Source organism: Opisthocomus hoazin, chromosome 32 (genome assembly GCF_030867145.1).
Source record: "Opisthocomus hoazin isolate bOpiHoa1 chromosome 32, bOpiHoa1.hap1, whole genome shotgun sequence".
Lineage (NCBI taxonomy): Eukaryota > Metazoa > Chordata > Aves > Opisthocomiformes > Opisthocomidae > Opisthocomus > Opisthocomus hoazin.
The window spans coordinates 2,489,453-2,511,002 of NC_134445.1; the positions used below are offsets into that span (position 1 = coordinate 2,489,453).

The following is a 21,550-nucleotide window of genomic DNA, read 5'->3' on the forward strand; positions in this document are numbered from 1 at the left end:
TCCGAGCCCCCCAGGTCAGCCCCGGTGGGCGCCCATGGGTGACAGGGGGTGTCCGAGGGTGCCCAGGGGTGTCCAAAGCGGGGCGGGGGGCTGCCCTGGGGAGACCCTGCCTGGGTGCCCTGGGGTGCCGAGGGTGCCCGTGGGCAGGGGTGACCCAAGGGGGTCCATGTTTGGGGTGGGGGGGTCCCTGCCTGGGTGCCAGGGGTGTTTGGGGGTGCCCAGGGGTGTCCAAGGTGGGGGGGGCTGCCCTGGGGGGGCCATGTCTGGGTGCCCTGAGGTGTTTTTGGGTGCCCAGGGGTTGTCCAAGGTGGGGGGTGGCCCTGGGGGGTCCTGCCTGGGTGCCAGGGGTGTTTTGGGGGTGCCCAGGGGTGTCCAAGGTGGGGGGGCTGCCCTGGAGGTCCCTGTCTGGTGCCCAGGGGTGTTTGGGGGTGTCCAAGGGTTGTCCAAGGTGGGGGGGCTGCCCTGGGGGGTCCCTGTCTGGTGCCCAGGGGTGTTTGGGGGTGTCCAAGGTGGGGGGGGCTGCCCTGGGGGGGCCATGTCTGGTGCCCAGGGATGTTTGGGGGTGCCCAGGTGTGTCCAAAGGGGGGGGGGCTGCCCTGGGGGGTCCCTGTCTGGTGCCCAGGGGTGTTTTGGGGGTGACCAAGGTGGGGGGGGGCTGCCCTGGGGGGGCCATGTCTGGGCACCCCGGGGTGTTTGGGTGTGCCCAGGGGTGCCCCTTGCCCGGGGTAGGGGGGGTGTCCCTTCTTGGGGGTGTCATTGCCCGGGGGGGGTCCCCCCACCCGGGGGTTCCCCGCTGAGCCCGGGGTGTGTGTTGGGGGGGGGGTCCCGCAGGCCGGGGGGGCTCTGCCGGAGCTGCTGGAGGATTGCTGGGACCCCCGGACCCCGAGGCGCGGCTCTCGGCCCGAGCGGGCTCTGCAGCGGCTGCAGCGCCTGGCTGCCCCCCCCCCCCCCCCGCCGGCTGCCCCCCCCTCCCCCGCCGGCTGCCCCCCCCCTCGCCGCCCGCCGCCCCCCCCGCAGCTGACCCCGAGGTGGGTGCGAGAGGGAAACTGAGGCACGGGGGGGGGGGGCACCCAGCAGTCCCGCTTTCTCCCCCCCCCCCCCGTTCCTCCCCCCGCCGCCCGCACTGAATCAGGGAGGCCCCGCCCCCACCCCCCCCGTTTCCCCCCCCCCCGGGGCGGGCCCGGGCGTCCGGTTCCTCCGCCGCTTTCTGCCGGGCGGGGGCCGCGGCCGGAGCCGAGGGCGGCAGGTGGGAGGGGGGGGCCCCGCACCCCCAGACCCCCCCCCCGCACCCCCGAACCCTCCCTGCAACCCCTGTGCACCCCCCCGCACCCCCAGACCCCCCTTTGCACCCCATATGCACCCTCCAGTCCCCCCTGCACCCCCCCTGGCCCCCCCGAACCCCCCTGCACCCCCTGACCCCCCCCCTGCACCCCTCTGCACCCCCGAATCCTCCCAGCCCCCCCCCTGCACCCCCCCAGCCCCTTTCTGCCCCCCGGCCCCCCAGCCCCCCCCTGCACCCCCCCAGCCCCTTTCTGCACCCCCAGATCCCCCCTGTGCACCCCCCAGCCCCCCCCGCACCCCAAAATCCCCAGACCCCCCCCCCGTACCTCCAACCCCCCCGAGCCCTGCCCCCTGGTGACCCCTGAACCCCCCCGTGCCCCCCCATGCCCCCCCCTGCACCCCCAAACCCGCGCTGCCCCCCCGACCCCCCTGGCTCCAGCCCCGGGGGGGTCCCACACGACCGCCCCCCCCCCCCCCCTCCGAGCTGCGGGGCGGGGGGGGGTTCCCGCAGAGTTGGGGGGGTCCCCTCTGCGGTGGGGGCTCCCCAGGGACCCCTCCTGGGGTTCTGGGGCCCCCCCCTCACCCCGTGTGTGTCCCCCCCCAGGTTCCGGAGCTGTCACCCCGCCATGTGGGACCCTGGTGCAGGTAACGGGGGGGGGGGACGGACACCCCCAAAGTGAGGGGGGGCTGCCTCGACCCCCCCCACACGCCCCCCAGGGCAGTGAGGGGGTCGGGGACCCCCCCTCAATTTTCTCTTTTCTCCTCCCCCTCCCAGGGCAGCCGCCCCCCCCCAACCCGCTGTACCCCCCCCAGCCCCCCCCCTCCAACCCCGTGTACCCCCCCCCCGCTTACCCCCCCCCCGGGGTACCCCCAAACCCACCGGGGTGCCCGGGCAGCCCCCTTACCCCCCCGCCACCCCCCCATACCCCACGGGGCCTCCCCTGGCCCCCTCGGGGCCCCCCCTGGGCCCCCCGGGGTGCCCCCCCCTGCAGCCCCCCCCCGCCGTGCTGCCCCCTCTGCCCCCCCCGGGGCTGGACAAGAAGGCGGCGAAGAAGATGAAGAAGAGGATGAAGAAGGCTCAGAAGAGGCACAAGGTGGGGGGGGAACGCGCAGGGTGTGGGGGGGTCACCCCCGGCTGCCCCCCCCCCCCCCGGGTGCTCACGGCCCTCCCATCCCCCCACAGCGCTCTTCGTCCTCCTCCTCCTCCTCCTCCTCCAGCAGCGACTCCGACTGAGGCCACCCCGGCTCCTGCCATGGCCCCCCCGGACCACGCGTGGCCACCCGTGTCCTCCCGTGACCGCCCGCGTGCCCACGGCCACCCAGGACCACCCAAGTCCACCTGTGTGAAGCCGTGACCTCCCATGTCGATCCGTGACCTCCCGTGTCCACCTGGCACCTCCTGTGTTCATCCATGACCACGTGTGACCACCCATGTCCACCCAGGACCACCCATGTCCACCTGGGACCTCCTGTGTTCATCCATGACCATGTGTGACCACCCATGTCCACCCAGGACCACCCATGTCCACCTGGACCTCCTGTGTTCATCCATGACCACCCATGACCAACCAGGACCACCCACGACCACCCGTGTTCATCCATGACCATCCGTGTCCACCTTGGGCCTCTTGTGTTTGTCCATGACCACACGTGAACAACCAGGACCACCCATGACCACCTGTATCCACCTGGGACCTTCCTGTGGCCATTCATGACCACGTGTGACCAACCAGGACACCCATGACCACCCGTGTCCACCTGGGACCTCCTGTGTTCATCCATGACCACCCATGACCAACCAGGACACCCATGACCACCCGTGTCCACCTGGGACCTCCTGTGTTCGTCCATGACCACCAGTGTCCACCCGTGATCACCCATGTCCACCTGTGTCCACCTGTGTCCATCCATGACCACCCGTGTCCATCTTGGACCTCCTGTGTCCATCCATGACCACGCATGACCAACCACCATGGAGCACCCATGACCACCCGTGTCCACCCGTGACCACCTGTGACCACCCGTGTCCATCCATGACCACCCGTGTCCACCTGGGACCTCCTGGGTCCCCCCGGTCCCCTCGCCCCGTGGTGGGGCCCTGGGTGCGGGGGGGTGCTGGGTGCCCCCGCTGCCCCCCAATAAAGCCCGGGGTCACCCCACTGCGTCTGCGCCTCCTTCGCGCCGTTGGGGGGGCCGGGGGGGGGGAGCTGCCCCTGTGCCCCCCAACCTGCCCCCCGCTGCCCCCCTGTTCCCCCCTTCTGCTCCCCGTTGCCCCCCCTGCCCCTTATTACCCCCTCATTGCCCCTGCTGCCCCTCCATCGTCCCCCGTTGCCCCACTCTTCTTGCCCCCACTGCCCCCTATTGCCCCCCAGTCCCCCCTTCTTGCCCCCCAGTTCCTTATTACCCCCTTGCCCTCCTCCCTTCTTGCCCCCACTGCCCCCCATTCCCCCCTTCTTGCCCCCCAGTTCCTTATTACCCCCTTGCCCCCTCCCTTCTTGCCCCCACTGCCCCCAGTTGCCCCCCAGTCCCCCCTTCTTGCCCCAGTGCCTTATTACCCCCCTTCCCCCTCCCCTATTGCCCCTGTTGCCCCCACTCTCCCCTTCTTGCCCCCAGTCCCTTAATACCTCCTTGCCCCCTCCCCTCTTGCCCCCCACTGTCCCCCAATTGCCCCCCAGCCCCCCTTCTTGCCCCCCAGTCCCTTAATACCCCCTTTCCCTCCTCCCCTATTGCCCCCCATTCCCCCTTCTTGCCCCCCAGTCCCTTAATGACCTCTTGCTCCTATTGCCCCCCATTCCTCCATTCCCCCCCCCCACTCCCTATGGTCCCCTTCCCCCCGCAGTCCTCCCAGCCGCCGCGGGCGCTGCGCCCTTCCGTCGCCGCTCCCCCTCCCCCTCCCTCCCTCCCCTCGCTGGTGCGGGCGCGGCGGGGCGGGGCGCCAGGAGGGAGGGGGGGGAGGAGGCCGCTCTATCCCCGCCCCGCCGCGCCTCGCTGGTGCTCGGCGTCCGTTTCCGGGTCGGGGCGGGGTGTAAATCGGGCCGCTCCCGCCGCCCCCTCCCAGACCCGCCGCGGCCGCCGCAGCAGGAGCAGCCGCCGCCGCCGCCTCCCGCCGCCATCCCGCCCGCCCGCCCCGGCGCGCTCCCTCTCCCCCCCCACCTCCCTCCCCTCCTCCCCGCCCTCCCTCCTTCCCGCTCCGCCCGGAGCGCCCTTCTCCCGCCGCCGTTACCGGCGCCGCTCCAGGTAGGCCCGACCCCCCCCCCCCCCTTCCCCTCCCCCCAACGCCGCCTCCCTTCCCTTCAACACCCCCCCTCCCTCCCCCCCCAGCCGCCATCCGGCGTCGACTTCCACAACGGCCGCGGAGCCGCGGCCTGGCGTAGCGCCCCCGCGCCGCCCAACGCCGCCGGCCGCCGGCCGCGCCCTCACGCCAGCCCGCGGCCTACCTGCGGCCTACTCGCGGCCTAGGCCGCGGCCTGCGCGCGCGCCGCGCCGCCGCCGGCCGGGGGGAGGGGGGGGGGGGGGAATGGGTTGGGGGGGGAAGGGTGCGTCGCAGCCGCCCCTCCCCCACTCTCCCCGCCACCCCCCCGCGCGGGGACCGGGCCGGGGGGGGGGCAGGGGAGCCGCGTGCGTCACATGGCGCCGCCGCCCTCCCCCCCCCCCCGCCGGTACCGAGTGGCTGCGGGGGGGGGCACCGGGGGGGCGGGGGTCTTTTTATATTTTTGCTTTTTTATTTTTATGGTGATTTTTTTTGTTTGTTTTTGTTTTATTTTTTTTAAAATTTTCCCCCCGGCGGCCGGGCTCGTTTTTGCCGCCATCCCGAGCTGTTTTCTCCCCAGCCCCGTTCCCCGCTGAGGGGGGAGACGCGACGGGACGGGCCCGGCTCGGAGCCCCCCCCCCGCCCCCCGAGGGGTCGGGAATCTCCCCCTCCACCCCCCGGGACCCGGCTCGCCTTGGCCCCGCGATCCCTGGGGTCTGCCCCCCGCCCCCGGGTGTTTTTAGAGCCCCGGAGCCGGTTCCCCTCGGCCCGGTTCGGGCTCCGACTCGGCCGATTCCCCCCTCCGGATCCGGTTTAGAGCCTCGATCCCGGGACTGGGGCCCCCCCCCTTTGTGAATGATCCCGGGCCCGGGGGTCGGTCCGTGGCCCCCGATTCTCCCCCCCGCCCCGGCCCAACGAACCGGGTTCGGAGCCGGGATCCCTGCCCCCGGAGTTGTTTTTCACCCCCCCCCCTCCCCTCCCACCGCAGGGACGAGCCAAATCCCTGCCGCGGCAACCAGTTCCCCCCCCCTTAATGGTCCCAGTCTGGGGCCGGGATCCTGAGTGGGGAGGCCCGCGGGTGGGCGCTGGGTCCCGGTACGGGCAGGGCCCCCCGTGTGCGCCGTGGGGCAGGCAGGGCCGCCGGATGGAGGTAAGGAGAAGTTTGGGGGAAGTTTTTTCTGCGGAGGATCCTCGCCGCCAGCCCGGATGGGAGCGAGGGCTTTGCCTCTCCCTTTGCGTAACCCCCCGGCAGGGCTGCTCGGCGCCTTTTGTCCCCGACGGGGCTGCGAGGCGGCCCCGTAACCGACCCAAGCTCGTCCGACTGGCAGAACCGCTGCCAGGAGAGCAAATTAATGCTAACGAAGGCGAACTGGGACGCTGAACTGGTGGGAGGAGGAGTGGGTGCCAGCGAGGCTCCTGCCACCTCCGGTGAACCGGGAAAGTCGTAAACAACCAACTCGTGGGCTCGGGTCTAGACTCTCCTCCTCGCTCCGCTGCTGCCGGGCTCGGATCCTCAGCCCTGCTTTCCAAACTAGGCAAACGGGCGCCTTTTTGGATCCGATGGGATGTCAGGCTGAGTTTTATGGAGGCCGTAACTCCTTGCTACGACAGAGGGGGGGAAAAAAAAAACCAAAACCAAACCCTCTTCTGTGCCAGCAGCTTCCCCTTAAAAGACCATTAACCCGGAGCGGGGCAGCGCTGCCTGCTTGGCACGGTCCCGGCCAGATCAACCCCCCTGCCCTTGCCCGGCTGCTGCTTTCCCTGGGCTTGGTTAAACTTTGATGGGGCTGCGACCAGCTGGACTGATAAAAACAGAGCTGAAATTTAGTTTATTTAACTTATTTTTAAAGTTAAATGGCTGATGGGCCGAGCTCTGTTGGCTGGTGTTTTGCAGCTGCTGACGGCCGAGGCCGCAGGTTGTTTGAAACCTGATCGTGTGCTCATGTGGCCTTATCTGGTTTGAGCAAATCAACTTGGAAACCGGTCTGAAAGGCCTCCCCGCGCAGGCTCAGGGCACAGATTAGTTGCTATATTTTTATTTTCTCAACAGCCCGGCTCCTCAAGCGGGTTAAACCGCAGGGAAGCGGGGCGGTCGCTCCGCCTGGCGCGCGCGTGTGTCTCTACACGCGGCTGCGGAGGAAAGCTCCGAAGCTTGGTGAAGGTGCGGGGCTCGTGAGTAGAGGCAGGTTCCCCGGAGCGGGAGGCGAAGCCTCTGCGAGGAGTGGGGCAGGGGATGAGTGAGACCCTCACGACCCTGGCTGTGGCTCGGCGCAGGTGGGACCGTGCCAGTTCAGCCCGTCCACCCTGGAGAGCCTCTGGCAGGAGGAGTGGCCTGCTGGGGAGCTGAACCGCTGCGGTCGGCTCTCGTGGTCACCACTTGGAGAGGAGCGCGGCCCTAAAACTGCCAGGGGGGATATTCAAGAGGAGAAGAAAGCACAGGGGGGGCTCGAATCCCCCCAGGATGGGCCTGAAGCCGGCCGGGGATGCTGGGCACAGCCCCTCAAACGCAACCGCTCTCCTTCCTAGCTCCGGCCACCAAAGATCTGCCCCCGACAAAGCCTGACTCAACCCAACGCAGCTCAAGATGGACACCGGTGTCATTGAAGGTGGTTTAAATGTCACGCTCACCATCCGGCTACTTATGCACGGAAAGGTACGTGGCCACGGGGCGCGGGGCCGCCCGCAGCCCCCTCATCCGGCACGGGGCTGGCTGTTCCGGGAGCCTGGGTGCTGCCATGGCAGTAAATCGGCGTTGGTCGGTCGGAGCCGTGAGACAGCGGTGTTAGGAATGTGCTCCTTGGCACCCGGCCGGCTCCTGGCTATCTCGGGAGGAGGGAGGCAGCGCTGGAAAAACGCAGGAAAAATAACAGCCTGGGGGGGGGGAAGGAAGCGACCCGGTGGAGAGCTCCGCTGGGAGCGAGGTGTCGGGGGTCCTGAGGAGCTCGGGTTGGCTGTCCGAGGGAGCTGGTAAAGCTTGGGACTCCCGGAGGGTTTTTTAAGTGCTAATTACCACTTTTGTTTCCATCTCAGGAGGTGGGAAGCATCATTGGGAAGGTAAGTGAGCAACAAACCCCCCCCCCCCTCCACGTCCCTCACCCCCCCTGCCCTGCCCGGCCGCTCTAATGCCTCTCCCTTCTCTCCCTCCGCGCAGAAAGGGGAGTCCGTGAAGAAGATGCGTGAGGAGGTGAGTCCCGGGGCCGGGGGGGCTGGCGGGGCCGCGGCGGCGTGGGCTTTGGCGGGGATCTGCGGGCCGAGCGGCGGCACCGGCGGCGGATGGGAGCCAGGCATGCTGGGAGCTGTAGGCAGGGCCGGGGCAGGAAGCCGAGGAGGCTAAGATGGCTGCCCGGAGCCGAGCCGAGGCGGGGAGGGAGGATTCGTCACCGATGAGCGATCCCGGGGGACCCCGGCCGCCCCGCGTGGAATGGAGCCGGGCGTGGGGACCCACTGCTGCGCCTGGGGGGCCGGGAGCCCTGACGTCTGCTCGTTTGCCGTCCCGCAGAGCGGTGCTCGCATTAACATCTCAGAAGGGAACTGCCCCGAGCGGATCATCACCCTCGCTGGACCCACCAATGCCATCTTCAAAGCTTTTGCGATGATCATTGACAAACTGGAAGAGGTGCGTCTGCGGCCCCGGGCCCTCCCCTGCCCCTGCTCAGCCTTCACCCCCGTCCCCACATGAATCTGCCCCGGGATCTGCCCCGCAGCAGGAGGGAAAGCTCTTCCCTGGGGCTGAGCCGCAGGATGGGCTCGTTCCGCGTGAGCTGGCGGTGTTTTCCCCGTGGAGCCTGATCTTTGCCCGGCTGCGAGCAGGGGCAAGGTCCGGGGAGTGACGCTTCCCTGTGTGCGCTCAGCTGACCTCGGGCGGCTGCTCGCTGAGTGCCGGAGCCCCGCAGGGACTTTTCCTGGGCTCGAAACACCCCGTGGCCTCCGATTAAACAGCCTAAAAGAGCGCAGGGCTTCCGAACGCCCCTGGCTTTGCTCGTCCTCCTGGGTGGTCGCACTGCTTCCCCTCCAGCACGCCTCGGTGGGCGGGGGGGCTCGGCTCCGTCTGCGGCCCCGCCGAGGAGGGGTCCTGCGGCCGCGCGCGGCGCGGAAGGAGGAGCTGCGTCGTGCCCCTCGTCCCGTTGAATCGGTGACTGCCAGCGGGGCTGCTGATCCCGGCTAACCCGGATCCTGCCTGCAGGTGTTAGAGCCTGCTCAGGGCGGTGGTGTCGAGGAGCTTCCCATCCCGCTCCGCATCGTTCGGGGAGGCGAGAGCGCTCCTCGCCTGGCGTGGGGCAGAGCTCCGTGGCCCTCGCCGCCTCTGTGGGTCCCTGTTGCCCTTCTGATCTGGGACCCTTCCTTGCAAGGAGACGGCCCGGTGCTGGCAGATCTGTCCCCGAGGCCCCTCTGCTCTCGCTGCTGCCTAAAAGGCCGCTGAGCCCGGAGCTGTTTCTGCCCTACCCCCAGAGCTGGAGTCTTCCCAGGGCTCCCTGTCCGAGCGTGGCTCCTGGCTGCTGGCGCTCCGAGCGCTGGGCTCGGAGTTGGAGCTTTTATTTTAGTAGGTCAGTTGAGCCGTGGCCTTGTGCCTCCCCTCCCCCTGCCAGCACATGACCGCTGTAATCGGCATCGGCCTTGTTTTTCCCCGGAGCCGCTCCTGCCCCATCCCCCATTACAACGGGAGGCTCCGTGCTGACGCGGGAGCTGTGGGCACCTGGGGACCCCCCCCAACCACTTGTCCCCCTCCGCCTCCCTGGTTCCCGTTCAGCTGCGGTGTGACCCAGCCAGTGCTTCTGTGCCGGGCTGGTGGGGGTTAAACCCCCGTTGTCACCGAGACAACAAGAGTTTGGCTTCTTCCTCCTTCCCCGAAATGTGGCCGTGTCGTTTCCGAGCGGCTAACGAAGTCCTGGGAGATACGACCGGGAGAGCCCCGGGGTCACCTTGGCCTGGCCTGCCCGTGCCAGCGTCCTCCTCCCCGTCCCTCTGCCGCGCACGTCACCTCCCCGCGTGCTGTTCCGGCGAGGGCACCGCGCCGGGCTGACCCCTCTGAGTAACTCCTCTTCCTCGCAGGACATCAGCAGCTCCATGACCAACAGTACGGCTGCCAGCCGGCCCCCGGTCACCCTCCGGCTCGTGGTACCCGCCAGCCAGTGCGGTTCCCTCATTGGGAAAGGAGGCTGCAAGATCAAAGAGATACGAGAGGTGTGTGCTGGCCAGCTGGGGGGGGGGGGGATCCTGGCCTCCGCCCCGGGTGACACCCCGGCGTAGAGACGCGGCAGCGTTCGACCTTTGGAGAGCTCCTTGTATTTTTAGTGCTTGTGAAACTGAGACTCGGGGCAGGCTCTTCCCCTTCCCGGCGCTGTCCCCTGCAGCGGGACGCCTGGGTTCCTGCTCCCCCCTTCCCTAGGTGCTCAGTTGTCCCCTCCCTGGTGTTTTCCCAGTTGCTGGGGGGGGGGGGTCAATGTGCCACCAGGCCTATGCCCCTCTCAGTAATGCCACTTGGCACTGGGCGCTGCCGACGCATGAACTCCGTCCAGCTCAGGGACGGGCTTGAGTTGGGTTCCAGGGAGAGCCTGCAGCCCAGGTCCTCCTCTCCTGCCCCGGGTTCCTGATGACCAAATTATTTCCAGCTAGGATTAAAGGACTTTACTGGGAGGGGGAAGGGGAGGGGGGGACAGTTTTGGCTATGTCTGACCCGGCTGCGGGGTTTGTCGCTGAGGTCACAGCCCTCCCTGGGGTCTGACCGCCTATTTTTAACCGTAAACTTTGCAGAGCACGGGGGCGCAGGTCCAGGTGGCAGGAGACATGCTGCCCAACTCGACCGAGCGAGCCATCACCATCGCTGGGATCCCACAGTCCATCATCGAGTGCGTCAAACAGATCTGCGTCGTCATGCTTGAGGTAGGGCCTCCCCCCGGCCCCGCGGGCCCGTTTTCCCCCCCCCCCCTTCCCGGGGAGGCACGTGCGGCGCGGGGATCCCCGCCGCCCTTGGCGAGCTGCAGCCCCTCCTAACGAGTGGAAACCGCTGAGGACGGAGAAACGGCTGCTGGGGGATAAAGGGATGGCTGGGGATTACGGCCTCATCCAGGTGAGGCTTGGAGCTGCTTAAAACCGGGGTCGAGCCAGGCCTCCGGAGCCGCTCCGCGGTGACGCCGACGCCGAGCAGCGGCGTCCCGCTGTCCCGAGTCTCCCTCGCGTGCCACTCTGCTCCTCGAGGGTCCTCCCTCGGCCCCGTGCCTGGTGGGGAAAGAAAGGGGATTGCTTCGCGTCCTCCCGAGCGGCCGAGCTAAACCCGGAGCGCGGCGTTGGCATCTGGGGTGCGGGGAGGGGGTTGCCGGCGCCGGCGGCGTTGGGTCTCTAACCTCTGCTCTCTGTCACCCAGTCTCCCCCGAAGGGCGTCACCATCCCGTACCGACCCAAGCCATCCAGCTCTCCCGTCATCTTTGCAGGCGGTCAGGTAAGGCCTCTCCTCTGCTCCTGGGGTTGTGGGGAGGGGAATGGGGGGGGTCTTACCGAGCTGCCAGTGCGTGTCAGCCGCTCTGCGTGCCTGTCGCCCGCTTCCTCCGGCGGAGAGCGGCTCTGCTGGGCCTCGGCCTCCCAGAGCCCGCTGCGAGCCTGCCTCGCTGAGGGGTGGAAGAGGGCAGGGGGTGGGGAGGGGGGGTGGGAAAAGGGCCGATTTGGGGAGGGGGCGGTGCTGGTAAACAATCCTGGAGCTAACCAGCCAAAAAACCCCCCAAAAATCCCCGTGTGGTGGCAGCGGCGGCGGTGGGGGATTTGAATTGGGCCGAGACTCCAGCTGCCAAATCCAGGCTGTGCCCCTCTGCCTGGGGCTGGCTCCGAGGACTCGGCAGTGACCGGCCCAGAGGGTCTGGGGGGTTCTCTGCTCTCCAGGGCTGGCTTTTGGGGTGCAAAGGCTTAGCCTGTGCTGGGGGTAGGGTTGGGTTGTGGAAAGGCTTCATCTCGCAGGAGGGGAGGGTGTCAGATAGGAGTAGCCATCAGGTGACAGGGGGTTTAGTCCCTCCTGAGCTGAGCCGAGGGGGTTGCTCGCTCCCCGCTGCCCTGCCGCCGAGCCAGGTTACAGGTGACAGGGCTCCCTCGGGATCCTGTCTGCTGTAAAGCCCCGAGCCCCCCCACCCCCGGGCCCCATTTCGGGGTGGCTGGGTGCTGGCTGGGCGTCCTTGCCCGCGGTCCCGTGCGGGGAGGCTCAGGCCTGGGTGCGAGTCGCCCGCTCCCCACCCCGCGGTTCCCAGGGCTGCCGTGACGCTTGGAGAAAACGCGGCGACTCGTGCAGATGCGTCCGCTGCCGTCCCGCCGGCAGGGAGAACCCCCCGGGGGGGGCTCCGGCACCCCCCGGCCGGCCCGGGGACCCGCTCAGGCAGCGCGGCAGGGCCCGGCCGTGTTGATGGAGGCCTCCGTAGGCAGGGAAGGGGGCAGCTGCCGCCGGCCTCCCCGAGAGCCAGGCCTGACTCTGCTCTTCCTCCCCACCCCCCCGCCCCCCCCTCCCAGCACGCCATGCTTGTTTTGGGGACGGACCTGCTGCCGTCCCCTTCCTCGCCTCGGCCGCCCCCCCTCCCCCCCCTGCCCCTTGCCATCCCTGCCTCTTCCTCCTCCCTTCCCTGAACCCGATCAGCCCCCCCTGCCTCTCCGACAGCTTCTCCCGCCGCTCTGCGCCCCGGGGGAAGCGCCTGGCCGGTACAACCGTGCCCCCCCCTTGCAAGCGGAGGGCCGTACCGTGCGGCCCCCCCCCCCGCGGCGCGGGAGCCGGCTGCCTTCCCCGTTAGAGCAGTGAGGAGCAGGCTTCCCACGGCCACGCATCTCTCCCCTCCCCTCCCCTCTCTTCTCCCCCCTCCTTCTCTTCCACCCCTCTCCCCTGGCCCAGGGCCGCGGCCAGCCCCACGCAGCCGGCCGGGCCCCGCTCCCGGCGGTGTCGCGCTCTGTCTTCGCAGCTCAGAGTCGTGCGTAGAGCAGGGTTCGCCCTCGAAAAGCCGAGCTAATGTCGATGTGACTTTGGTGTTAGCGGAAGGTTTCGGATTGACAGCCCTGGAGACTGAAGTCCTCTAATTTATCCACAGGACAGGTACAGCAGCGGCAGTGCGAGCTACCCCCACACCGCCCCATCCATGTGCCTCAACTCTGACTTGGAGGGACCACCTCAGGAGGTGAGAGGGGAGTTCAGTCTCCACGGCCCGTTCAATCCTTGGCCTCTCTGAGACTGCCAACAAGGGTGGCATCCCCGTCCCCGTCCCCCAAAACCGTCAACGGTGGCTTTTGTGGACTCCTGTCCACTGGGAACTGGACTCTGAGCCCACCAACCTCTCCTCACGCAGGCCACCCGGCAGCCACTGCATGGCAACGAACTTGGGCCAATTCCAGCCTGGGCTGCAGTTCTTCCGGTGACCTGGAAGTGAGGCTGTGTACCCCCCTCTCCCCTTCCTCTCCCACCCGCCCCCACCTGCCCGGCCCCCCCCACCCACCCCCGCCCCCCCCAAACCTTAGCCAGCCAGGCCCCAGCCAGTGACTCGCCCTTTCTGGGTAGCTTCAGGAGGAATCTGAAGTCTGTGGCTGTCCCTTAACCTCAAGACATGGAATTGTGGCAGGTCAGGCACTCGGCCTCGTTCCCCCCCCCAACGCCTCTCTTTTGCCTTGTCTAGCATCGGTAGCCAGCTCCAGCCTTTACCTCTAGCTTGCCCGGCGACGTTTTCCTAGGCGTGCGGAAGTGACGAGAGGACTCGGAAACGGGGGAACCTTTTTTTTTTGTCTGTGTGTGTGGGTGGGGGGCTGCTGGGCCCGGGGCAGGAGGGGCCGGGAGCTAGCAGGGCTGGCGGGGGCGTTGGAGACCCTTCCCGTCGGCGAGGCGGTGGGGCGCAGGGCTAGCAGCATTGTCGGACTCCACCACACCATACATCTTCATCAAGATCCCAGCCGTTCTGTTTTGGTTTTTTTGTTGTTTTTGTTTTTTTCTTTTTTTTTTCTCTGCCACCTTATTTTTTTGGGGGGGGGGATGGCGCCATACTGTCCACTCCCTCCCTGTAACCGCCACGTAAGGCCAATCTGAGTAACCGCCCGGCTAGAAACTGCTTGTTACAGCACTGATCCGTCCCCTGCCTCTCCCTGCCCCACTTCCCTCGCCCCGGAGAACTCTCCACCTTGGCTCTCTGACTTCCTGGCTAGTTGAAATCTGTCTGTCCCTGGGTGGCTGTCCGATGGTCGTTAATAGGACTCTTTTCCTCCTTTTTGTAGGCCTATACCATTCAAGGACAGTATGCCATTCCACAGCCAGATGTAAGTTTTGTTTACAACTTCTTGTCTTGAAATCCACCCTCTTCCTCACCCCGCCTCCCCCCTTCCAAAATTTTCTCCGTGCTTTCTCGACTCGAGCCGCTAGCTTGGGCTGAATACTGGATCCCATCTCCCCCCCCAAAAAAACTCGCCTCCCTTCAGTTCGCCCTCCCGCAGCCAGCTTCACCTGGTCGCAGATCTCTCCTTTTGCCTTCCCCCGCCTTCTTTCTGACACTTCCCTCCTCCTATATATATATATTTTATTTTTTTTTCCTGTCCCACCTCTCCCCAGCTTGGCATTTCACACCAGCTCCGGCTTTTCCCTTGCCCCCCCCGCCCTCCCCTCTTGAATCTGGCACGCAGCCCGTCAAGAGGAAAACACAACCCGGCACATGATGGCTCACTGTCATGGTGGTTCTCCCGGGCAGGGGGCAGCTGGCCCGGCCGGCGGTCGCAGGCGGTGTTTGGGGGGGTTGGATCCGGCACGGGCTGCTTGCTGCCAGCCTGCCGGGGACCGTGGGGGACAGCAGTGACAGTCCAGGCGGCGGGCGCTGTCCCCCTTGCTGTCGGACACCACCATCCTCATCCCGTAGGCTCGTTGCAGGCTCGGTGGGGGCAGATCTCCGCTCCGGGCCCCCTTAGAGCGGCGAGGGGGGAGGCTGTGACGCGCCAGGCCAGGGAGGAGAAGGGCTAGGAGGAAGCTGGGCTGGTGGAAGATGTCCCTGCTCGTGGCAGGGGGGTTGGAACCAGGTGGTCTTTAAGGTCCCTTCCAACCTGAACCGTTCTGTGATTCTAAGCTGGGCTAGGAGAGCTGCTCCGGGGGCTGAGCGGAGCCGGGCGCCGTCCCCGTGTCCCCACCGCTGTCTCCTCTCTCCTGCTCCTCTCCACTTCTCTCCCCGAGCTCCTTTCACACCTCGCTTCACCATGGGGGTGGGCACAGCCCCCCCAGCCTGCCTCGGCCCGGCGCCTTCCCCCCTCTCCGTGCCGAGAGGACCGTGCGGAGGGGCCGGGGGGACCCGGGGCCGCCGGCAGCGTCGGGGTTGATGTGCGTGCTGTGCGTCCTGGCCCCCCTTGGGCTTGGGAAACGGCTAACATCAGCCTTTCTCTTTCTCTTTCTCCTCTCTAGCTGACCAAGCTGCACCAGTTGGCAATGCAACAGTCACACTTTCCAATGTCTCATGGCAACACTGGATTCAGTGGTATGGAAACTCCTTCTCTCTTCTGTACGCTAGCGCGGGCCGCAGGCCAGCCCACGAGCCGCCCCTCGGCTCCTCTCGAGCGGGGGCCTCCGCTTGGGGCTCCAAAAAAAAAAACAAACCAAACGTTTCCCCCGAGCTGAGCCTGGCCAGGTAACGTTTTCGTGTCGTGGTGTCTTTGGGGGCGACTTGGTACCGGCCTCTGCGAGTCGCGGGGGGCCGCAGAGGGTAGAGGAAAAAAAGAAAAAACCAACAAACCAACCAAAAAGCAACCCCACCAAAGTACCGAGCAGGCAGGGCCTCCGTGCTGCTTTCCTTCCTCTTCACCCCGATCCTCCACGGCTCTGCCGGCGCATCGGGAGACCCCCCCGACCCGCAGCACCCTCTCTCTCCCCTCCGGCTACTCCAGTCCTGAGCAGGCAACCGTCGAGTTGTACCAAATTCGCTGTAGATTTGCTAAGATGGCTAAAATAATCCCTTTGGGGCTCTAAACTTGAGACAGCCAAACTCATTGTCACTTGTATCTTAACAGGCATTGAATCCAGCTCTCCAGAGGTGAAAGGCTATTGGGGTAATGATTAAAAAACAAAATCTGTAGTTCTGCTATTGTGTATTAATCCTGACCGGGGTCTCGTTCTCCCTGTTAAATGCTGCCCGCCTTTGTGCACGGATGGGAAGGGAAAGGGGGGGTCTGTAGAAGGGCTGGAGGTGCCGCCTGCCTTGGTTCCCCGCGCCCCAGGAGCGGGCAGCTGGAAGGTGGAGAGCAGCAGGGCTCGGTCACGCAGCGCCCGGCCGCTGGTAGCGAGCCTTGGGCCCCCTCGCTGTGCCCCCCCCACCCCCCCGGCCGTTCCCCCTGCCCAAGGCGCTGCTGGAGCCGCTGGCTGCGGTGGGGACAGCACCGGGGTAACCGCCTCGGCCGCCGGCGCGTCCCCCCGGCCCGCTGCCCCCTGCCAAAGCCCCGGGGCGAGGCCTCGAGGCTCCCACCGTGCCCTGTAGCAGGGAGCGAGCTGGGATAGGGGGGGGGAAAATTAAAAAAGGGGGGGGAAAAAAACCCCAAAATGCACTTAGCGATTGGCCCGATGCAAGACGTGAGCAGCCTCGCGGTGCCCGGTGCCGGCCGGCGTAGCACTGCCCTGCCGGGGCCGTGGCAGCGAGGAGGAGGAGGAGGAGGAGGGGGGTAGCGTAGCCCTGCGAAGCCGGTGACGGAGCCGAGCGCCCGAACGGAGCCCTCGCGGCGAGAGCGCGCTGCTCCGGGGCTGTCCCGAGCGGATGGAAGAGCCTGCGGTGACATCGCGGGCAGGGGGACGAGGGGGAGAGAAACTGGGGGTGACCGAAGGTTGGAGGGGGGGGGGTAGGAAGCAGATGAGCGGGGAGGAGGTGGGGAGCAGCGGGGGGGCTTGGAATAACCTCACAGCTTGCTCTGCCCTCCCTGTCCTGTTCTAAACCGTCTCCAAGGTAGCCATGAAAGCCGCCGGCTTGTCTGCTGCGGTGTCTGTGCTGCGCCCCGCCCCCCCGCCGCCCCCCCCTCAACTTCTCCCGCTTTTTTTCTCCGTCTCTAAGCAGGTTTGGATGCCTCTGCTCAAACCACCTCTCACGAACTCACCATTCCAAACGATGTGAGTATCCCGGGATGCCTCGGGGAGGGAGGGAGGGAGGGCCCTGTTCCCCCCACAAAACGGGGGTGTGGGGTGGCCCCTCCTGGGCTTCAGAGCTGCGGGGGGGGCTCGTGGCGGTGACGGCTGCGCCCCGGCCTCGTCCCTTCTGCTTTAAGACCAAAAACCCCTTTCTGTGCCCCCGAACCCCCCCAGGAGATGCCACCCGTGTTGCTGTGGGGCATGGCCACCCGATGGTGGAGGAGGAGGAGGGTGGGTTAACGCGCTCGGCTCGGCTCGCGCTAACGAAGCCGCTCTTCTCCCCCCAGCTGATTGGCTGCATCATCGGGCGTCAGGGCGCCAAAATCAACGAGATCCGCCAGATGTCCGGGGCGCAGATCAAAATTGCCAACCCGGTGGAAGGCTCCACTGACAGGCAGGTGACCATCACTGGATCTGCAGCGAGCATCAGCTTGGCCCAGTATCTAATTAATGTCAGGTGAGCCTGCGGGTAACAAGGTTCCGGGGGTCGGGAGGGCTGGCGCTGCACGCCCGTGCCGGGGGGTTCCGCTCCCGGGGCCCACCCCGTGCCCCGACGCTCGAGGGGAAGGGGTTTTCTCTCCCGTTTTTTATCCCCCCCCCGCCTTTCCTTCCCCCTCTCTGTGCTTGCTGTCCCATTTTCCTGGTGCGATCGTAGGGAACGGACCCGGCTGGAGAGGGCTCCGGCCGCGGGGAGCCCGTGGCTGCCGAGAAGCCGCACCCGGCCCCGTGGGCCTCGCGGCGGTCAGGGCTGCGCGCTCCTGTCCGGCGCTGGCGCAGCCAGGGTGGTTTTGTTTTCGTGGGGCGATAGAGGAGGGATCCCCGGGCCCGCTGGCGGCCGTCCCGAGCGTCTCCCCGCCGGATCGCGGGGCGAGGAGCCGCGGCTGGCCCGGCTCGGCGCGGCACGGCCACGGCTGCCTTCCCGGGGCCCGGCGCTGCGGCTCGCTCTGCCGCCGCGGGGGTTTGGAGCCCGGCTCGGGGTCGGTGTCCTCACACCCACCTTGACCCGCGTCCCCCGCTCGGCAGAGGAGCCCCGGGGTGCCGACGGCGTGGCGTGGGCCGACGCCGGGCTGGCCCGGCAGCGGAGGAGAAGCCGCCCACCGTTTCGCTCTCGTTTTTTGGCTCCTTCGCTCGCTCCGGGCGGGTTGCGCCGAGGCGGCCGCGCTCGGAGCCGAGGGCTCGGCGCGGGGTGCGCGGGGGTCCCGGTGTGGCAGCCCCGCTCCCCTCCCTCCCTCCCTCCCTCGGCTCCTGCGCCTCTACGCTGTTTGTCCTGTGCGCTTTTATTTCTTTATTTTTTTCTTTTTTTGTGGTGTTCCCTTCCACCCACCCGTATTTTTTTTTTTGTTTTTTTTTGTTTTGTTCCTTTTTTTTCTCCTCTGTTACAGTTTAGAAAGCGCTAAACCCTCCTCCCAGGCAGCCTCCGTCACGATCCCTGACCACCTCAGCATCAACCTCTCTCAACCCTCCACCCCTTCTTCTTCTTCCTCCTCCACCACCACCCCCTCGCTCGCCACAGCGGGGGCCTCCGACGCGCCCGCCAGCCTCCCCAACCCTCTTCCGACCGCCCCTTGTGTCTCCAGTCTGCTTGGCATGAAACCTGTCCCTCTCCTGGCTCTAAATGTCGTGTCTGCTGCCAAGGGGCCCGCGGCGCCCGGCCCCTGCGGCGCTAACAAACTGAAAGCGGAAAAGCAGAGGTTTTCTCCCTACTGACTCTGCCCGGGGCCTTAGAGGTGGCGGCACCGTAGAGGAGACTTGGAAGAGCCGAGTTTTGTTCTCTCCTTTTTATTTTTTTTTTTTTCATTGTTGGGTCGTTTCTTTTCTTCTTTGCCTTCCTCTTCCTCCTTTTCCTCTTCCTCCTTTTCCACTTCCAAAGCGGCGAGCGGCGTTGTGCCGGCCGGGGCCCGCCTCGCCCCGCGCCCGGCCCCTTCGCTTCCCGCTGGCTTCCACCCCTCGCTTTTCTTTTGTACATTTTCCTCTCCTTTTTTTTTTTTCCTATTTTTTTTTTCCGTAGCTTGGTTGCAATCGCGGGTTGGGGGGGTGGAGGGAGGGGTTCGTTACCGAATAAATGACTTTTGGGGGGTGGGGGGGGGTGGGGGGTCGATGGCATCGCTGGTGCCGTCGCCCGCGGGGGCTCGCCTGTCTCGTTGCTCTCTGTACCTGTAATAAAGTTGCCACGGTCAGAACCTGCTCTGCTAGATCTGTGCCGGGGGGGGGCGGTCCCGAGCCTGGGGAGGGGGCTTCTGGCTTGGGGGGGGCTCGCTGCTGCCCGCCTTGGGGTGCCCCCCCCCCCCCCCCCAGGACTGCAGGGAGGGAGCAGCTTTGAGCAGGGGGGAGGTGGGGGGGTGCTGGCGTTGTCCCTGCTTGCTGCGGGACCCCCTCGCATCGGGGGGGGGGAACCTGGGGGGGGTACAGCCCCCCCCACCTTGCTCGCTGCCTTCCTTGCGCATTCTTCTTAGCCCCTCGCGGCCCCCCCCCTTTCGCCTGGGTGCCCCCACCCCAAATGCTTTGCCCTGCTCGCTCAGGGGTCCCCCCGCCCCGGGGCAGCTCCCCAGCTCCATTCCGGGGGGGCAGCAGGCAGCTGCGCCCCCCCCCCCCTTGCTGCACCTCCCCTCCTGCTTGCACCTAACGCAACACCCCCTGCACCCCAAAAATCCCCCTCCTTTCCCTCGGGGGAGACCCACCCTCCCCAGGGCACGCTGCCCTTCCTCCACATGCCCCCATCTTCCTCTTCCACCCCCTCTGATGCTCTTTTTGCCCCCCCACCCCCTTTTTGCCCCCCTCTGATGCCCTTTCCCCCCTCTGATGCCCTTTTTGCCCCCTCCCCCTTTTCTTCCCCCTCTGATGCCCTTTTTGCCCTCCCACACCCTTTTCTTCCCCCTCTGATGCTCTTTTTGCCCCCCCACCCCCTTTTTGCCCCCCTCTGATGCACTTTCCCCCATGTGATGCCCTTTTCGCCCCCCTCTGCTGTTTTTGCCTTCCCCTCCCCCTTTTGGCCCCCCTCTGATGCTCTTCCCCCGATGCTTTTTGCCTTCCCCCACCTTTTTTGCCCCCCTCTGATGCCCTTTTTGCCCCCTCCATCTTTTCACCCCCTTCTGATGCCCTTTTTGCCATCCCCACACCCTTTTCTTCCCTCTCTGATGCCCTTTTTGCCCCTCCCCCTTTTCTTCCCCCTCTGATGCCCTTTTTGCCCTCCCACACCCTTTTCTTCCCCTTCTGATGCCCTTTTTACCCCCTCCCCCTTTTCTTCCCCCTTCTGACACCCTTTTTGCCCCCCTCCCCCTTTTCTTCCCCCTTCTGACACCCTTTTTGCCCCCTCCCTCTTTTCACCCCCTTCTGACACCCTTTTTGCCCCCCTCCCTCTTTTCACCCTCTTCTGACACCCTTTTCGCCCCCCTCCCTCTTTTCACCCCCTTCTCTCATGCCCTTTTTGCCCTCCCACACCCTTTCCCCCTTCTGATGCCCTTTTTGCCCCCCTCCCCCTTTTTCACCCCCCTCTGATGCCCTTTTTGTCCCCCTCCCCCTTTTCACCCCCTTCTGATGCCCTTTTTGCCCTCCCACACCCTTTTCTTCCCCCTCTGACGCCCTTTGTGCCCCCCCCCCTGCCTTTGTGCCCCCTCTGACGCCCTTTGTGCCCCCTCTGACGCCCTTTGTGCCCCCTCTGACGCCCTGTTCTTCGTTGCAGGCTCTCCTCGGAGACCGGGGGCATGGGAAGCAGCTAGGGCCCCGGCGCGGCCCCCGCCTCACCTCGCCATCCATCTGTGTCGCCCCTTAGCAGCCGGCCCCAGGTTTTAACTAGTTTGTACATTTGTCGGTTCCTCCACGCTCGCCGCCCACTCACCAGGTTCATTCGTTTGGTTTGGTTGAATTTTTTTTTTTGTTTGTTTCTTTTTTTTTTTGTTTTGGTTTTTTTTGGGTTTTTTTTTTTCCTGAATTGACAGCATTTTAATTCCTTTCTCCGTTCAGCCGTTACAACGCTGAGCCCCAGATCTTAGTTTTATAAAGCTTCTCTCTCCCCCCCCTGCCCCCCCTCACCTCCACCCCCCAGCCCCCCCCTCACCCCCCCTTTTTTCGGCTCATGAAGTTTCTGTTTTGTCATGAAATGTAAGAGTGGAAGAGAAACATTTCAGTTTAGTTCTGTAACGTCAGGAAATTTTTCAAAAAAACAAAGAATTAATAAAAAGATGGACTGGAGCTTTTCCTTGTGAATAGAAACTGGAGGATATTTTGGTTAATGGATCTGCCTGTCTCCGTCTTTATTTGAACCCTCCCCAGTGCTCCCAGTACGGCCCAGCTGGGCCTTGGGGTCCCTCGGGGGTGGAATGGGGCCCCTAGGCTGGAGAAACCAGTATTGGGGGGGGGGGGGGGGCGGAGCGGGGAGGGGGCTCTTTGGAACTCCAGATGCACTTTGGGGGTTTCTCTGCTGCTCCCAGTGCCCTGCAACTGGGTCTTTAATGGAAGCCACCATCCCCGAGAGCGGGGGGGGCCTGGAAGCCACCATCCCCGAGAGCGGGGGGGGGCCTGGAAACCACCATCCCCGAGAGCAGGGGGGGCCTGGAAACCACCATCCCCGAGAGCAGGGGGGGCCTGGAAACCAGCATCCCCAAGAGCAGGGGCGGGGGGGCCTGGAAACCAGCATCCCCAAGAGCAGGGGCGGGGGGGCCTGGAAACCAGCATCCCCAAGAGCGGGGGGGGGGGCCTGGAAACCAGCATCCCCAAGAGCAGGGGGGGCCTGGAAACCAGCATCCCCGAGAGCGGGGGTCCCCTGCCTTCCTCACCCTGGGGGTGCAGCACTGGGTCTCTGCCACCACCCAGTGCTCCCAGTTCCACCAGTAAAGAAGGGGTGGGACTGCAGGGGGCGCTCAGCTCATCCAATGCCCCCCCCCCCCCCCTTATCCCCCACCCTCTCTCCATCTCTGGGGTGGGGGCTGTTATGG

General features: G+C 66.2%; 2 protein-coding genes across 14 annotated transcripts; both read left to right on the top strand.

Moving 5' to 3' along the window:
- The first annotated feature begins 671 nt into the window (after positions 1-671).
- On the top strand, positions 672-2,809 carry PRR13 (proline rich 13). Its single transcript, XM_075445571.1, has 4 exons — positions 672-725; positions 1,886-1,926; positions 2,057-2,375; positions 2,465-2,809. Exons 1-4 carry the CDS (start codon positions 672-674, stop codon positions 2,513-2,515), a joined length of 465 nt encoding a protein of 154 aa, XP_075301686.1. The 3' UTR covers positions 2,516-2,809.
- A 1,553-nt stretch (positions 2,810-4,362) lies between these two features.
- PCBP2 (poly(rC) binding protein 2) lies at positions 4,363-20,848 on the top strand. Of its 13 annotated transcripts, none has more exons than XM_075445597.1 (16): positions 4,363-4,518; positions 7,058-7,184; positions 7,562-7,585; positions 7,683-7,715; positions 8,031-8,147; positions 9,581-9,712; positions 10,283-10,411; positions 10,893-10,967; positions 12,583-12,669; positions 12,838-12,903; positions 13,751-13,792; positions 14,916-14,988; positions 15,518-15,556; positions 16,549-16,601; positions 16,907-17,076; positions 18,002-18,583. In XM_075445597.1, exons 2-16 carry the CDS (start codon positions 7,116-7,118, stop codon positions 18,324-18,326), a joined length of 1,434 nt encoding a protein of 477 aa, XP_075301712.1. In that variant the 5' UTR covers positions 4,363-4,518; positions 7,058-7,115; the 3' UTR covers positions 18,327-18,583. The 13 variants fall into 13 exon arrangements, 11 of the variants coding, with proteins under 11 accessions (XP_075301712.1, XP_075301701.1, XP_075301703.1 ...); XM_075445586.1 differs by lacking the exon at positions 18,002-18,583 and adding an exon at positions 20,299-20,848 and having other exon boundaries at positions 4,375-4,518; XR_012766385.1 differs by lacking the exons at positions 15,518-15,556; positions 18,002-18,583 and adding an exon at positions 20,299-20,848 and having other exon boundaries at positions 4,373-4,518; positions 12,838-12,910; positions 16,546-16,601.
- The last annotated feature ends 702 nt before the right edge of the window (positions 20,849-21,550 follow it).

Coding starts and splice junctions, on each gene's coding strand:
- PRR13 (XM_075445571.1), top strand. CDS start 672: ATGTCTGGGCACCCCGGGGTGTTTGGGTGTGCCCAGGGGTGCCCCTTG. Junction 1,927..2,056: donor CATGTGGGACCCTGGTGCAG/GTAACGGGGGGG, acceptor TCCCCCTCCCAG/GGCAGCCGCCCCCCCCCAAC. Junction 2,376..2,464: donor AGGCTCAGAAGAGGCACAAG/GTGGGGGGGGAA, acceptor ATCCCCCCACAG/CGCTCTTCGTCCTCCTCCTC.
- PCBP2 (XM_075445597.1), top strand. CDS start 7,116: ATGGACACCGGTGTCATTGAAGGTGGTTTAAATGTCACGCTCACCATC. Junction 9,713..10,282: donor AGATCAAAGAGATACGAGAG/GTGTGTGCTGGC, acceptor TAAACTTTGCAG/AGCACGGGGGCGCAGGTCCA. Junction 16,602..16,906: donor AACTCACCATTCCAAACGAT/GTGAGTATCCCG, acceptor TTCTCCCCCCAG/CTGATTGGCTGCATCATCGG.